This window comes from Nicotiana attenuata, chromosome 7, assembly GCF_001879085.1.
Source record: "Nicotiana attenuata strain UT chromosome 7, NIATTr2, whole genome shotgun sequence".
Classification (NCBI taxonomy): domain Eukaryota; kingdom Viridiplantae; phylum Streptophyta; class Magnoliopsida; order Solanales; family Solanaceae; genus Nicotiana; species Nicotiana attenuata.
In genome coordinates this window covers 9,540,084-9,558,209 of record NC_031995.1, presented here as the reverse complement: position 1 = coordinate 9,558,209, position 18,126 = coordinate 9,540,084, and the positions used below count along the sequence as shown (strand labels likewise).

The 18,126-nt window shown below is 36.2% G+C and overlaps 1 protein-coding gene across 1 annotated transcript; it reads right to left on the bottom strand.

Moving 5' to 3' along the window:
* Positions 6,849–9,319, bottom strand: LOC109228673 (1-aminocyclopropane-1-carboxylate oxidase-like). The gene is made up of 4 exons (XM_019393834.1): positions 9,109–9,319; positions 8,410–8,636; positions 7,476–7,809; positions 6,849–7,383 (listed from the first exon to the last, which is right to left on the bottom strand). The coding sequence occupies exons 1-4, from the start codon at positions 9,211–9,213 to the stop codon at positions 7,087–7,089; spliced, it is 963 nt and encodes a 320-aa protein (XP_019249379.1). The 5' UTR covers positions 9,214–9,319; the 3' UTR covers positions 6,849–7,086.

Below are 18,126 nucleotides of genomic sequence, written 5' to 3'. Positions count from 1 at the left end.
TGTGTATTCGAGAGTGGTCATTGTACATGCCGAGCGACACTCATATTAGTTGTTAAATCATCTGTTGCAGTTAGTTGTTAAATTTATACTTTCATTTTCATTATTCCGCAATGTTAGCTTTACCTAGCCGTAGAGACTAGGTGCCGTCACAATATCTCTCGGAGGGAGGATTTGGGTCGTGACAAGCACATATGTGCCTAGTGGCACCAGAATCTAACACCCAATCTTTCACATTGGCTACAAGGTTCACTTGGGAAACAACTGCAGCAAATGTCATCCGCTTCGGCTCCAGTTAAATTTACTTTAGCCTTTGCGGGATTGTCATTCCCAACCTTTTTTTGATATTAAGCAACATGGTGGCCAGGTTTGCCGCACAAAAAGTAGTTGCCTTTTTTCTTGAAGGTTAGATTGTTGGTTTTGGGCTTATATTCATTTCTTTTGTCATACCTATTGTTTGATTTGTTCTGCAGCTTGTTGACCTCCACAAGGTCGGCTCTTATAGCAATTTCCTTTCCTTTGTCTGCAACAGCTTGTTGCGGTTGGTATTTTCAATTATAATATGCTTGACCGAGTCCTTCAGTGACAACTGCTTGTGTTTGTGTTTCAATTGTTGTTTATCATCACTCCAGGATATGGGAAGTTTTTCTATAAGAACACCGACAACAAACTGTTCGAGCAAAGAGATTTTGACGAGTGTCTGGCGTGTGTATATATTAAACTCGTACTCTGTCAAATTATAGTATAGAAAGATGTCGAACCCACAGAGATTGGTTTATCTATTCTACAGACGTTTCTTGTTTTAATTACTATTTGAGAAAATCAGAAAGCGTTGTTGTAAATTAACTAACTAAAAATGCATGAATAGAGCAGTAGAAAATATTTTATTTTTCACAAATATAATAAAAGGTGTTGGGATCTTGACTTCACTTAATATTTCTATTATATAGTAGAATTATTATTCTTCAATTCCTATTTCTCAAAAATGTATAAATGCCTCTCACGATTACATTTATATATTATTACTATTATTGAACAATTAATTGCACTCCTCTCGGTTATACGAATTAGTCGTTAAAATGGTAATATTAAATGACTAGAAATATATACTTGAACTAAAACATGCTCTTTTTAGTAGGTCCCTTCCGGTGATAAAGGATTTGACGATGAAAAGAAACAAAAAGAAAATAGCATCCAGCGACTTCAAAATATACTTTAAACCAGAGAAGGAGTACAAAAAGATGTTACCTCCCCCACACTTAAGATCTTACATTGTTCCAAATGTAAGATTCAAGCAGGAGGGTAGCCGGTACACTACTCGTCATCCGAATTTCCATATTAGTAACTATCTCCACCAACCTTTTGATAAAGGTCCCTCGATTCTTCCATCGCACTGTTAGAGCTTTCTCCGATTACCATCCCCCGAAACAACTCAAAATCCATGTCAACATTCCCATCAACTGGATAACCTGGATTATCAAGTTCTGGTTCAGCTGCATATTGTTCATAAACATGTGGTTGTGGTTGTATTTCGGCTACGCCTTCTCCCTGAAAGAAGTGATTTACTTGTGGCTGAAAATTATCTTGTCCTGCAGGGAAATTGAAGTTCATGTTTTGGAATGCAAAAGGAGGAACAGTAGGGACGTTAGCCATTTTTAGAGCATCTTCCACATTGTTTAAAACAGTTCCAAAGTAGTATAAAATATAAGCAATATAAGAGAAATGCTCTGCTTGTATAGCATGGACTAAAGCTAGTTCGTCCCTTATCCTCTTCTGATCAGCGTAAACATCGTCAATTTTATGTTCCAGCCTATCAAAATATGTAGGGAAATCATTAAGCACTGGCGGGGGATCAAAGGTAATGCAAACAGGGGCTTCGCCATTTGGACCGACACATGGTCCTAGAGCACGAAGAGTGCTCAAGCCTATATTTGATGGTAAAACAGATCCAATATCAGCACCTGGAGGATTTCCATAAGCAGCGATTAATTTTGTTATAGTAGAACCAAAGTAGAGAGATCTCACATATCTCTTGTTTCTACACTTCTTCATATTGGCACAAATAATCCGCCCAACATTAATCGGTTTCTGTTTCATAATTGCGTAGAGCCACGCGGCTCTCATAGGCCTGATTTCATTTGTATTCCTATTTGGTTCTAACCTAGTGCTTAGAACTAGCAACCAAACTTTGGCTACCATACTGAGGTTTCTCTGTTGAAACCAGATTCTTTTTCCATTTGCATCATTGTGCCATTCTAGACCAAAAGGGAACATTTCTTGATCTTGATATATTTCCTCCATGTTCGAACGGTTTAAAAATCGCTGCAAATCATCGTCATCCGGATTTGGCAATCCATATATTGGGTTAATGATACCTGGAGCGAAGAAAATAGTTTGTCCCCTAACCATGGAAGTGTTGGTAGCCGCATCCATGTTTGCGTAAAATTCACGAACAAGAAATGCCACAGCAGCTCCTGGATTTTTATGTAAATTGCCCCCATTTCATTCGCTCAATCTGTTCAAGAATCGGTCGAATTTCTTCACCATCTTCCTCAGTAAGTGCAAGTCCTCTTTCTTCAATGAAGGGACGACCTAAAATTCGCTTTTCCCATGCATCAGCTTCAGGAGAAACAAATCTGGTTCTATCAAACCTATGGGAAGTATTTCTGCTTCCTGATGCCATTTTCAGAAGTTAAAACTCTGGAAGATAAGTTGCAATTTTGAAAATGGTAGAAAGGGCTGTGATATAGGTAAAGATGGTGTTCACCTTTCTATTTTATTGTTTTTACAGAGGGTGAAACTTATTTTATAGGGAAATGATTTAGTACACAATACTAACTTGGAGTAGTATTTTGGACGGTTAATACTTTGGGCAGAGTGAGCCTCAATTTGGCGTGTTCACATGGATATGTTAGAATGACTGATGAGAAAAGCTTTCCTGTATATTCTTTTTGCAGCCTTCTTTCCCCTTTTTGGCAATGCATTTATTGTGCTCACTCTTTTCTGTGTTCTGGAGGAGTTGGATACTTACCATAAATAACTTTTTATTATTATGGTAAAGATCTTTTATAATTTTTTAGACTTTATTTTATGTATCTAGACATATATAAGGAAGAATATTATTTATTACTATATATAAATATAGTTTTACTATTTATGGTTTACACATACACACGTTTATATGTACTAAAGCTCTTATACCTCCTTAGAACACACAAAGACATATTCTTTGAAATGAATATGCCTCTTCAGTTATCTTATTAAAGTATAGAATTAATACTATATATATATATATATATATATATATATATATATATATATATATATAAAGACCGTAAAGTAATGACAAGCACAAAGAGAAACTGATATATTATTTGAATTCAAAGTGATGTACATAATGCACTGAAATCTCTTCTATTTATACACTACTAGAATTCCGGAAAAAAGCGACCAGCAAAAGCGACCAACGTTGGTCGCTTATTGGCCAAAAAGCAACCAACCACGCCTGGTCGATATTAAGCTGGTCCCTTTNGTATAGAATTAATACTATATATATATATATATATATATATATATATATATATATATATATATATAAAGACGCACATAAGCTTATCTTATACACATATATGTAGTACAAATATGCGAATATTCCCCCTTTTTTCTTTAATATATAACTTTAAGCATATATAATTACTTAAAAGTAAATATTATGTCTTTAGTACTAACAACCACTTAAAACATTTATAGAGAAGAAGAAAATAGTTCTGAGTTTAATATCGTCAGCTCGACTTAATTTTTTTTTTTTTTAAGAGAAAAGGATTGTTGAAGCCTGTTTGTCAAAGATTATGCTGACATATGGCTTCAAACGATGATCGTTCACTTTAAATTTTTCTCCCCCATGTTGTATTTCAATGGTACCATAGGGAGTTACTTCTATTATAATATACGGTCCTGACCATCGTGACTTGAATTTTCCTGCGAATAGTCTCAACCGACTATTGTACAAGACAACTTGATTTCCAATTTTAAAATCTTAATGGCGAATGAAACAATCATGCCATCTTTTTGTCTTTTCTTTATATAATTTGGCATTTTCATATGCTTCAAATCTAAATTCCTCCAATTCATCAAGCTGTAATAAGCGATTTTTACCTGCATCAGGCAGATTTAGATTTAACAATTTTGTCCCAATACTCTTTGTGTTCTAGTTCCACAGGTAAATAACAAGCTTTTCCAAAAACCAGTTTATAAGGAGATGTGCCTATTGGAGTTTTGAAAGCAGTTCTGTATGTCCATAAAGCATCATCTAATTTTAGAGACCAATCTTTTCTAGAAGAGTCAATAGTTTTTTCTAAAATACTTTTTAATTCTCTATTAGATACTTCTACTTGTCCATTTGTTTGAGCATGATATGGTGTTCCTGTTTTATGAGTGACTCCATATCTCGACAGTAAACTAGCAAATTGTTTATTTATAAAATGAGTTCCCTGATCACTTATGATAACTCGTGGAGTTCCAAATCTAGAAAAAATATTTTTTTTAAAGAAAATCACAAACAACACGAGCATCATTTTTTCTAGTAGCTATTGCTTCTACCCATTTTGAAACATAGTCAACAGCTACTAAAATATATTCACAACCGTTTGAAGGAGGAAAAGGTCCCACAAAATCAATACCCCAAACATCAAATATTTCACACACAAGAATAGAGTTAAGAGGCATTTCATCCCTTTTTGAAATGTTACCGTTTTTCTGACATTTGTCGTAAGTGGCAACATAATTTCTTGCATCTTTGAATAGAGTGGGCCAAAAAAAAACCAACTTCAAATACTTTGGCAACTGTTCTTCTCCCTCCATAGTGACCTCCTACAGCTCCATCATGACAGTGGTTTAGGATATTGTTCATTTCTATCTCCGGTACACATCTTCTGATTATGTCATCTGCACAATATTTAAACAAGTAAGGATCTTCCCAGTAATAATGTCTTGCTTCTTTTTTAAGTTTTTTCCTTTGTTCATGAGAAAAATCTTTTGGAATCCATCCTCCAACCAAATAGTTGGCAATATCAGCAAACAAAGGTGGTCGATTTATAACGATTGTGATTGAAAATATATGTTCATCAGGAAATTCCTCTTTGATATCTTTTATCTCAGTAGGAGGATTTTCCAAACGAGATAAATGATCAGCTACCTGATTCTCAGAACCTTTTCGATCTTTTATTTTAAGATCAAATTCTTGCAAAAGGAGTATCCATCTTAGCAATCTGGGTCTAGCATCTTTTTTTGCTAAGAGGTACTTTAACGCTGCATGATCTGTGAATACTATAACCTTGGTTCCTATTAAATAAGAACAGAATTTTTCGAACGCAAAAACTACCGCCAGTAGTTCTTTTTCAGTAGTGGCATAATTTCTTTGAGCTTCGTTTAAGGTTCTACTGGCGTAATAGATTGGCCTAAAAATCTTATCTTTCTTTTGTCCTAATATAGCTCCAACTATTGTATCACTTGCATCACACATTATTTCAAAGGGCTGGATCCAGTCAGGAGAAACAACAATTGGAGCATTAGTCAATTGTTTCTTGAGTATGTACTTTTCTTTTTCTTTTCTTCTTCATTTATTTATTTTATTGCTTATTTATGGTATTTCCTGCAAATAAAAAATAAATATTAGTATTTAAATTAAAAATGATACTTATGTATGCATGATATTTCATTGTTCCTAGATGGACATAAAACCGTGTTAGGATTCTTGGAACGGAACAAAATAAAGTTGTGTTCTATTTCTCAATCTCTCTGACTTGTTCCTATGAAACGACGGATGTTGAAGAATCAACGGATGGGTTGTGGTTAGGCTAGACATTGCTGTACATAATACTTATTATGTGGTTGGGCTAATTCATAAATCTTTGGGTTTTGATTACCAAGGAATAAAGATCAAGTCGTCAAACAATTCCCATTCAGTAGGTATTGGGTCAAAGAACTAGGAAATTAAGGCAATAGCCAAAATAAGAGTCGTTTTGGCTAGAGCACCCAAATCAGCTATATATTTGACACGGGTTGCCGGTGTATTGGGCGCTGCTTTGCTATGCGCCATTTATGGTGCTACCGTAGAAAATACTTTATTTGAAGACGGTGATGGTGCAAATACATTCCGAGCTTTTAACCCAACTCAAGCCGAAGAAACTTATTCAATGGTCATCGCTAACCGCTTTTGGTCCCAAATCTTTGGGGTTGCTTTTCGGTTTGATACCCTGCTACTAATTCTTCTTTTGCTTCTGGTAAATCAAAAGGTAATCTTTCACACTCGGCTAGAGAAGAACTTAGAAAAACGATAAACCCGATGGGTTGATGCCACAAATTCCACCCCCAAAAACCGTATTATGACTGCCCTTCCACTATATCAACTGTACTAGTACTTGAACTCGTATATTTGGAGCTCAATATGAAATCCTATTTCTTGGTCTCAGTCCCAGTGTGGCTGATCATCCTCTCGGACCAGCTACTGATCATCACCTTGTTAAGCTATTGTCTAATTCTGGTTATTGAATAAATGAAACTTTGACGAATAACTAATTGATAAAAAAAATCCCAATTTTGTCGAACTTTCCATTTTTGGAATCGTATTCTATGATTACGATTCTACCATATATGTCTTTTTCATTCTGTCGCACGTGCCTATTTCGCTTTAAGAGGTATCAGAGTAGAGTTTTAGGTAAAAACCTTTCGATTTCTGCTATGTCAAATTGTTGGCTAACGACTATATTAGTTTATTCATAGTGAATTTCTCAACTCGAATTCTGCCAATAGAAGTATGTTCAAAAAGTTAACTTAGGAAGATGAGACAGTAATTTCAAGAAAAGGAAACGTGACACTTCTTATTATTTGTATAAAGATTTCTCTAGAAAGTAGCTTTGATTTATCAGTTTATTTTGAGATACACACTCTTTCTACTGTATGCAGCAGAGACACCCTCTTTGTATAATTCTACGATACTAAAGAAGCAAATAATGTGTTCAGCTGGGTTTGTAAGACTTCAAGAACAAGTCATTTTCTTTTCAAACAACATCCTTTCTCTTAAATTGGAATTTAAGCAGTTACAACTGGATCACTTTTCACATCAGATTCCATGGCCTTGATCATGGCTTCAAACCTTGGCTCTTTGGCTTGAAACTTGAGTCCAGCATATAACTTCATATAATCGTCAAACACGAACCTCGGGTAAACTGTTTTGCCTTCCTCTGCCTCTTTCTCAAGTAGAACTGGTGCTGGATAGATCACTGCATCATTTCCTGGATTGTAAAATGAGGCTAGTGACATCCGAGTCCCGTCTGTTTGTGCAATCACTCTGTGCATTACACTTTTGTATTTCCCATTGGTGATCACCTGTTTTTTCATTTCAAAAGTACCCTTTTAGTCCGTCAAATGTATGGTGAAAAGAAAAGACATATATAATAAGATAATCTAGAATCTTGTACCTCAAGTTGGTCGCCAAGGTTAACCACAATAGAGTGGCGCATGGGAGGAACATCGATCCATTGGCCATCTTTGAGGAGCTGGAGGCCGCTCACCTTGTCATCTTGGAAGAGAAGAATTATGCCACCAGCATCTGTGTGGGCGCGCAATCCCTTTATCAAATCTGGCTTGGGGCATGGTGGATAGTTGCTTACCTTAGTTCCAAAGTTGGGACCTTTTGTCCCAAAGAAGACCTTTTTCAGGTAGCCCTTTTCAAGTCCAAGATTTTCACATAGCAAGTCCAGTAACTCCTCTGCCAACTTCTCCAATCTTTTAGCAAAATCTCTCATGACTTCCCTGCATATCATTTCGGACATGATTTTAATACAAAGTTAAAACTTTGAAATAAGAAACTATATATCTTGATGGTTCTATTCTTGTTCTAGTTGCAACAGTGGCGGAGACAGAATTTCCGCTAAGTAGGTTCAAAAAAGAAAAAAGTCAAAAAATTAAAAGAAAGTGGTGGTCGGTGGGAATTGAACCAACAACCTCACAAAAGTTTTGAACCCCCTTGACTACTAAGCTACGCTTTTAGGGTATATTATGGGGATTCAAAATGTAATATATAGAGGCAAAAAATAAATTTTACCTTATATGTACAGCGTAATTTTTCAGCAAAGGGGGTTCGGGTGAAACCCCTTCTGCCCCCTAAATCCGCCCCTAAATTGCAACTAATCTATGATACATATGGGCAACAACAAAAAGAGAAAAAAGGTGTAACATGTTCTGTTACATTATTGTTCTTTAAGGCTTCATAGTTCACTGTTTCTAGCCAAACTTCGGATCTTGGACAACCAATGCAGGGAAAGTACGACAATGTCTCCTATTGTAATTTATGTAGTACATTATGTTTGAGGTTTATTTGTTTTTGTAGAGTGTTAGTATTGTGTGAATTACCTGTATTGATCATCAAGATCAGGTACTTGAGAAATGTTAGAAAGAGGAAGATGGCGCAAGAAGAAAGTGCTTTCCCAATCCAAATCAGTAACCTCAGCTTGTACAGCTTCAAGACCTTTGCTGGCCACCAATTCTTTAAATCTCTGTTCCATGCACTTCTTGTAATGTCCCTTTGTTAATTTCTCTACTCTGTCCATTACTTCATGTGGAATCCCATGGTTCACCAACTGCAATAACAGTAAAAAACAAAAACATATGCAAGATTTCGTTATTATATTGGATGGGGCAAAACTGTTGGAAAATTAGTGATATCTCAAAGGTAATGTTCTGGAAAATCTTTTCTCTTCTTAATATTATTTAGTAAGTTATTTTACAATTAATAGAGTCAGACTAGCCGTTAGTAGCCGTTGGAGCAACGCCTATATAAACATGGTCTTTGGAGAGCTTAAGACACACTTTCCAATACATCTTTCGAAATCTTCTTCTTCCCTCTATATAATGGGTTTCTTTCTTGATTTTCTGCTAGTTCCTTTCCCAGTTTAATAACTGTAATAGCTTGTTGAATCCTGGGAATACGCCTAATTTTATTTTTTTATAGTGTAAGCGAAATATCCTTAAACCTCAAGCTAACTCTTATTCTCCGTAACCAATTTTTCCAATAAAAACATCAGAGCAAAAATTTATATATACAAATTGTACCTCAAAGAAGCCCCAGTTCTCACATGCATCTTTAATCTTGTCCATTATGGCAGCTCTCTCAGTTCCATTGAGCTTTTCCAAGTTGATAATTGGGAATTTCTCCATCTTTCTTGGTAAAGTATGTGTTCTTAAATGTGTGAAAATGTGATGCAATAAATTAGTAGAATATGTGAATAGATTAATGCTAGAATGTTTGATGCAAAAAGAATCTCCACGGGGTTTAAAAAGAAAAAAGTTGCAAAAATTTGTAGCTAGTGGGAATTGAATTTATTACCTTACACACATTTTGAACCCCTTGACCACTAAACTACACTTTTGGGCTGTGCCAAAGGGATTTAAAACTTAATATATAGAGGTAAAAAAATAAATTTTATCTTATATATACAGCGTAATTTTTCGACGAAGGGGGTTCGGGTGAACCTCCTTCCGCCCAAAATCCGCCCCTAGGTCCCAGAGTCCAAGTCTACCTTACGTGAATTCTGGTCATAGTTACTTGTTGAACCTTCTTAACCACAAGTGGGATTTTGGAGCTAATAACAATCTGAAAATGACTAATTTCTGGTGGCTAAAAGTAGATTTTCCTTGCATCTTGACCAGAATATAGTATAGGCCTCTGTCGTGAGCGGCTGCTCCAGTGAAAAATATATTGTTATTTGTTTCATGTGTTATTTTACAGCTTGTTTGGTTTGTTGTTACATGTCGTTTCATAATGTATCATATTATATTGTACTGCATTATTTGCTTGAATACAGTGTTTGGATAGATTGTATCGTTTGTTTTTATTTCATGATGTTACGCACCAACAATATGAAGAATAAATTTGCAATATTACTAAGAAAAAAATAGGATACGAAGCAAAATTATTATATAAAAGAGTTGGGCAAAGGACAAAATATGATTATATAATAATAAGGGCAAGATGAGAGGAAAAAACAAGGTAATTGTTATGTTGAGGAAGAGGCAAACCCGAAAATAAAGAAGATAAAGAACACCAAATTTTAACGTGGAAAACCCTTCAAATCGAAGGTAAAAACCACGGGATCACAAAGATCCAAAAAGCTCCATTATAACAATAAGAGGGTACAAAAGTTCTCCAAATTGACTACACAACAAGGGCCAAACACGGAGCAACAATAGCAACAAGAGCAACAACTAATCAATTGAAGAAAGAGTATAATCCACAAAAATGAAGCTGCTGTTCGAGGCTCGAAATCAGATGTTACAAGCCTCCAAATCTGATCTTCACCGTTCAAATCCAAGATCAAGATGTTGCGAACACTCAGTCAAAATTTTAGCCCGATCCAACGATTAACGTATCGGAAAACGTGATTTAAATTTGGCTGGTCGGAATAAAATGTGCAGCAAAACAAATATTTTTCTTTTCTCTTCTCTCTTGATGAAAGCTCTCTCTAAACCACTCTTATGTGCTTAAGTCTTTCAAAGACTTGTATCAATGAGCATCCACAATGTAGTCATATGGGGCTTGAGAGTCGTATTTAAGGGGAGAACTTCACGGGACAAGTGTTAGTGTGTCACTTGTATTTGCCTCTTTGTGAGGTTGTTCTCTCGATATTTTGTACTCTCTTTTTATTATAGTGGATTGCTCATCTCCGTTGTGGACGTAGGTCAGTTGACCGAACCACGTTAAATATTTGTGTCTCTTTTGGTAGATTTCTATTTGTTGTATGATTTATCGTCGTTCAAGGTTTGCCTTGCTAGCTTTCGCATGACACCTGATTTTTCGGTCCTAACAAGTGGTATCAAAGCAAGGTTCAAGATAGGTTCATCTTGGCGGGTTCAGTTCTAGCCGCGATATATTTGACGATAATCGTGATTTTTGTCTGAGAAATTTGACCGGTGTGCTACGCACGTTGAGACAAACTTTGTGGCGGAGATCTGGAGATGCGACCTGTTGAAGGCTATGTGAAGAAGGTGGATCGAGTTTATTTTGTCAGAAAATTCAGGCCAAGGGGGAGAATTGTTAGGTGTTTGCCATAATTTTCTTACCATATTTGGTTTTCCTATCTCTCGAAGGAAAAGGCAATATAATTACCTTAACTGGGTTTTCCTTTTTGTTAAAGGAAATTATAAATCTCCAATATTTGGCTAGTCCTTTTTCTTGTAAGAAAAGGTTTGGACTTCTATAAATTGAGAATCCTTCCTTCTCATTCAGTAGCATCCACAATGTAGCCGTATGGGGTTTGAGAGTCGTGTTTAGGGGGAGAACTTTACGGGACAAGTGTTAGTGTGTCACTTGTGTTTGCCTCTTCGTGAGGTTGTTCTCTCGATATTTTGTACTCTCTTTTTATTATAGTGGATTGCTCATCTCCGTTGTGGACGTAGGTCAGTTGACCGAACCACGTTAAATGTTTGTGTCTCTTTTGGTAGATTTCTATTTGTTGTATGATTTATCGTCGTTCAAGGTTTGCTTTGATAGCTTCCGCATGACACCTACTTTTTCGGTCCTAACAGTAACAACGCTACCACACCAAATTCGTCGTTTCATAAAGTGGCGCATTTTATCGTCGTAACGAGGGATTTAACGATACGACAATAACATACCCAGTGTAATCCCACAAGTGGGGTCTACAACGATACGATACAATAAAATTTAAGTAACAATCAAAATAAATATTGTATTTAAAATAAAAATACAATATAATATAATAGGTAACAACGACAAGTACTATGGTACTACCTGGGAAGTTGCCTGGCACTAGACAGTAATCCCAGGGGCTGCACGTTGCGCCAACACATCTTTCATATGAAATTTGTGGGAGATAGCTAAGGCTTTGGTGGCACTATTGACTGGAGAAGTTTTGTCTTGTTACACAAATTGTAGTGCAATTTGTTGCTTCACTTAAGAGTATGTTATAACTTAATATTCATGAATGCAAGGACTCCATGTCTTCTAGATTTTTCCATAATCAACTAAACTATGATTGACATCATGCATGGTAAAACAATATGCAATGGAGAGCCAATGTTTTAGTAGTAAAAATAAACATATCTCATCAGCCTAAGTCTTGTGCGTGCGTGGATGGGGGTGGACGGGTTGTCTGTACATGTGATGGTGAGTGATGGCAGGTACCCATAAAATAGTTATACATGATTAGAGTATCTCACTCGTTATCCACGACAGTCAATTCACCGTCAATTTGTCAACCCAAAATCAACCGTCGTGATGGCGCTTATCGTGGAACTAGGCAAGCCACTACTCAACATCTCAACACACTAAAAACTTTGAAAATAAAGACAGAAGCAATTAATATTTAAGAAAAACCTTTTTGAAACAGAAATAGTCCGAAATACGATACAAAGTATCCCAAAATCGGGGTATCACAGATTACATGAGCATCTATTCCACAATACAGTCTTCTACAATATCTAAGAAATAAGAACTGAAATACAGATAGAGATAATAAAGGAGAGTTAAGGATTGTGGACGCCATGCAACTACCTTGATAGTTCCGAAATCTGACTCCTCAATCAGCAGCCGTCGTGACCAGAGGCACCTGGATCTGCGCATGAGGTGCAGGGTGTAACGTGAGTACAACCAACTCAGTAAGTAACAAATCCAACCTTTGGACTGAAAGGTGGTGACGAACTCAATCGGCACAGTTCAAAATAGAAATAACAGTGAAAAAAATGTATGCATGCTTTCAAGTTAAATAGATAGTTCAAAACAGTAAAATAAATCAAATCTGAACAATGTGAAGAATATAACTCTTCTACTTCTACATGTCGATGCACATGCTATATATGATGCACTATGCTGACAGCCTCATGTGCTCACACTCTAAAATGCTCAGCCACTCGGTACTGTATATGGCCCATACGGCCCAGGGAAGATCTATCCCGGAATATATACATCACTGATCATCAGTCACCCAGTATCAAGGAAGGCTAATCCGGCCCGTGGAGAAGATCCATCTCTAGGTATCAAATGCTTCGGACAAGATCCATGTCCATGGAAGATCCATCCCTCATAATATCAACCGCGCTCACTGGGGTGTGTATAGACTCCGGAGTAGCTCCTTCAGCCCAAGCTCTATCATAAAATTAGTATAACTGATGCGGCGTGTAGCCCTATCACATAATTGTCACTCATAATCAGGCTCTCGGCCTCACTCAGTCTTCAATATCTCCAGTCTCATCACGAGCTCACAATATCATGAAAACTAGCCCGAAATAATGATATGGTGTATCATTAAATAACAACTGAGACTGAGATATGATATGAAATGAATGAATATGACTGAATACGAAATATCAATGAAATCAGTCAGGTGGCAGCAATAAACGACCACTATGGGTCCCAACAGTACCGGCATAAAGCCTAAACATGATATCTAGCATGATTAACAGCTCATCTACTTTATCACATGATGAAAACACGGATATCAACAAGATAGAATCACTATACAATACCATGGAATCAACCATATCACAATTCTCATAGTGCACGCCCGCACGCCCGTCACTTGGCAAGTGCATCACCTCAATACCAATCACATAACACATAATTCGGGGTTCCGAACCCTCATAGCCAAGTTTGAAAGTGTTACTTACCTCAATCCGGGTAAAACTCTAGTCCAAAATGCCTTTGCCTCTCAAATCGGTCTTTAAACGTCCCGAATCTAGCCACAAGCAGTACAATACAATTAATATAGGCTAAATGGATCAATTCCACAAGAAAAATACTAAATTATAGCCAAAATCCGAAATCGGCTCAAATCTGGCCCCCAAGCCCACGTCTCGAAATCCGACAAAAGTCACAAAACCCGAAAGCATGTTCACTCCGAGTCTAACCATACCAAATTTCTCAAAATCCGATACCAAATGGCCATTTAAATCTCCAAAATTCACTCTCCAAATCCCTAGCCTCTAACCCCCCAAATTTCACCGTGAAACACACCAACTAAATGGAAAATCACTGGGGAAACATCATTATTGAAGAAAAATGAACACAAGGAGCTTACCTTAATAATCTTTTCAAAAACCCTCTCAAAAACCTCCAAAATTCGAGCTCAAAATGGTAGAAATGGCCAAAAATCTCAGAACCTCGCTTATATAGGTTCTACCCAGGCATTTCCGCACCTGCGTAGCCTGGGCTCGCACCTGCGCGCCCGCTTGTGCTGAAAATGAGCGCTTCTGCGCAAACCACTTAAATCCTAGCTGCCTCCGCACCTGCGACCACTGGTCTGCATCTGCGCTATCGCAGGTGCGGAGAAACTATCGTTCCTGCGACCTCTGCTGGCCTCCTCCCCTTTCCGCACCTGCGGCCAATACCCTCACAGGTGCGATCACACCGGCAAAAGACCAAACTTCAGCAATTCCTCAACTTCCATTCCAAGTCCGTTAACCACCCGGAATCATCCCGAGGCCCCCAGGACCTCAACCAAACATGCCAACAAGTCCTAAATCACGATTATACGAACTTAGTCGAACTATCAAATCACCTCAAACAACATCAAAAACACGAATCACACACGGATTCAAGTCTAATGAACTTTGAAATTTCCAAATTCTACAAACAACATCGAAACCTATCAAATCACGTCTGATTGAACTCAAATTTTGCACACAAGTCATATATGACACCACGAACCTACTCCAACTTCTGGAAATCCAATCCGACCTCGATATCAAAAAGTCCACTCCCCGTCAAACTTTCAAAAATTCCAACTTTCGCCATTTCAAGCCTAATTCTACTACGGACCTCCAAATCACTATTGGCACGCGCTCCTAAGTCCTAAATCGCCTAACGGAGCTAATGGAACCATCAAAATTCAAATCCGAGGTCGTTTACACATATGTCAACATCCGGTCAACTTTACCAACTTAAGCATTCAATTAAGAGACTAAGTGTCTCAGTTCACCCTGAAATCACTCCGGACCCGAACCAACTAATTCTGTAAGTCATATAATAGCTGTGAATACAAAAGGAGCAGTAAATGGGAGAACGAGACTACAACTCTCAAAACGACCGGCCGTGTCATTACACAATTGAATCTTGGTTTCATGATCCAGGCCTCTTAAACGATTAAGGATGGAGATCTTCATCTCTGCGTCCTTTGTGAAAAAATCATTCACATAAATTTAATGCTCCTACTCTAGATAGGAAGTAGCTCCTTTATACACACCCAAGCTGGCTTGGACACCAACGTTATTAAAAAAAAAAAAAGTAAATACCTTTTAGTTGTCTTGAAATGTCCTTATACAATTTTTGTTGAAGTCGTTTTCTTAAGGGCGGCCATGTGATCTTTGGCAATGCATTTGAGAAATTGGAAAAAAAAAACGATGATTTTGAGGTTATTATTTAGACATTGCAATCACGAGTTCTAATTATATTTAAGCCAAATCTGATCCTGAGAACTATTACTGACTAGGAAGTTTGAACTCTCGACGTATCATATTGTTTGTTACTCTTGCTATCCATTCGTTGATAACAACTTTACCTAAATAATCGTTGAATTTCTGTTAACTAAATTCCATGTAATAAAAATATTCTAGTTGATGAAACCTGCAAGCTAGAGCAAGTTAGTTTAGCAGGACACTCATTATTATTATTATTATTATTATTATTATTATTATTATTATTATTATTATTATTATTATTAAGGAGGGCGTTCTTTAGTATATTTTTGTATTTATGTCGATCAAGGCCAAACTTTATCCCTGAGATTTAATTGTTTTTTATAATGCTAAAACATTCGTCATACCTAGGGAGTCATAAACGTAATCGGTTTAGCGACTTCAGTTAATATTGCTCTTTGTATTGAACATTATCCAAGAAATAATACAATGTACAAGTAACACTATGACGCTTATTTTAAAAATTTTCTTTTAGAAGGAAATAAAAATAATCAAGTGGTCGTCTATATTTGTCAAATTCATTGCACATGAAGTATGAAAGAGCCACCTTGGACCACATAGGTATTTTGTCCGTGGTACTAATCAAATAGAAAATGTATGGATGGCAAAATGTTGAATTTCAAAAGATTAAGGATCATTTTGAACAATTTGAATATTACTAATTGTCTGTGCATAGTTATAATTTGAACAATCACATTAGTCTGTTTTCCTTTTCTTTTTTCTCCTTGTTTTCGTAATTATGAAGCATGTTAATCATTTTGATATGCTGCACGTTACCCTTTATAACTATGTGACCCAAACCAAAGAGGTAGAAAGACATTATAAGACAGAGGGCTTAGTCACTCCCAACTGATAATTTGATAAGTCATATTCTTCCACAAAAAAGTTTCTTTACTTCCTTTTCACTTTTAGATTTGCTTTTGATAAAAATCTAGCCCTTAAAATTATGTTGATTAACACTTAAAAGGAGTATATGATTTGCTTTTGCTACCAAATAAGTAGGAAATTTATGTGGTTTATTAAAAGGGTCACTGGATTGACTATCACATGCCTCTTGTCTCCCCATTTGTGGTATCTTGAAACTACTTAGATAGTGTGCGTTTAGACATAAGAATTGTAAAATTTTGGAAAAAAGTGGAAAACAATTAAGTGAAAATTATATTTAAGTGATTAGAATTGTGTTTGGACATAAATATAATTTTGGGCTGTTTTTGAATTTTTGTGAGTGATCTGAAGTGAAAATTTTGAGAAATAGTTTCTTTGGAGTTTTTAAAATTTTCAAAAAATTCTAAAATTCATTTTCAAGTGAAAATCAAAAATTTTATAGCCAAACATTGATTTCGAAAAAAAGTGAAAAAAATTTCGAAAAAAAATAAATCTTTTTTTATGACAAAACGGACCTTTACTTGTTACTCTATCCATCCTTCAAAAATACTTTTTATAATTACATTTTCCTACATTTTTTTAAAGCAAAAGTTCCATTATAATGATGGAAGAAAGTAGTGGATTTGAGGCGAATCACATGTAATGGCCAAAAATTATTTAGTGAAGGGATCATGTGGCTAGCTTCTACTAAATTCATTCACAAACTTATCTCCATTCATCCTTTGCCCAAATACTCCAAAACATGCTTTGTTGCCCCGTGTTTATTAATTTGTGCAGTTCATTTCAAGTTTGGTACATAATATTTCCCATCTGTTTTGAGGGTTAATGCATGTGCATTTCCCCAACCAAACTTCTTCTTCTGTTTTTTTCTCCATCCTCATGACTTACGTAACACCACCTTCGTTTACTTAATTAATTAAAAACGTTAATGAATTGAGTAATAGAATTTAGGAACTTTCCATATTTGTTAAAGGAATGAATTACGTCACCACTGCTAATTAAACATTGAATCTAACCTCAATTAGGATCACTCACTCTCCTTTTTTTCTCTCTTTTGGTTACAGAATATGTTTCATATTGCTGCCATCATTTCTTGTATGAATCTCCTAAAATTCATGCAACTCGTGGTACGAATAGTTTTGAAGATAATTTCGAGCACAATTACAGCGTCATACACTGAAAGCTTATAAACACTACTTCTTTGGACGATCGGAATCTATTTGTACCTGTTGCTGCTAGCTTATAAGTTATGCATTTACATCAATAACTTTTGTTCAAACTTTGTATGTGTGATTAAAAATCTAATATATATATATATATATATATATATATATATATATATATATATATATATGTCGCGACACATTCAAGGAGAGGTGTCATGGTATGTTATTTGCAGATGACATAGTGCTGATTGATGAGACGCATTGTAGGATTAATGTTAGGCTAGATGTGTCGAGACAGACTCTGGAGCCCAAATACTACTAAAAACAGCCAATTTTCGACCGAAATATTCCGACCGGAAAAGGCAGTCAAAATTTTTTGACGAAATCGGCAGGAAATGGCCTAAAAATATATTTTTCAATTTTTAATAATAGTTACGACAGATATTCCATCCATATCCGTTGCAAAATTTGACGAAAAATACCGCAAAGCTGTTAGAGACTGATTCGGTCGGAAAAAAATAAAAAAAATTAAAAAAGTTGCGATTGATTCGGTCAGAATCTTTTTTTAACCCTCCCCCCCCCCCCCCCC

Coding starts and splice junctions, on each gene's coding strand:
- LOC109228673 (XM_019393834.1), bottom strand. CDS start 9,213: ATGGAGAAATTCCCAATTATCAACTTGGAAAAGCTCAATGGAACTGAG. Junction 8,637..9,108: donor AGAACTGGGGCTTCTTTGAG/GTACAATTTGTA, acceptor CTGTTATTGCAG/TTGGTGAACCATGGGATTCC. Junction 7,810..8,409: donor GATCTTGATGATCAATACAG/GTAATTCACACA, acceptor AATGATATGCAG/GGAAGTCATGAGAGATTTTG.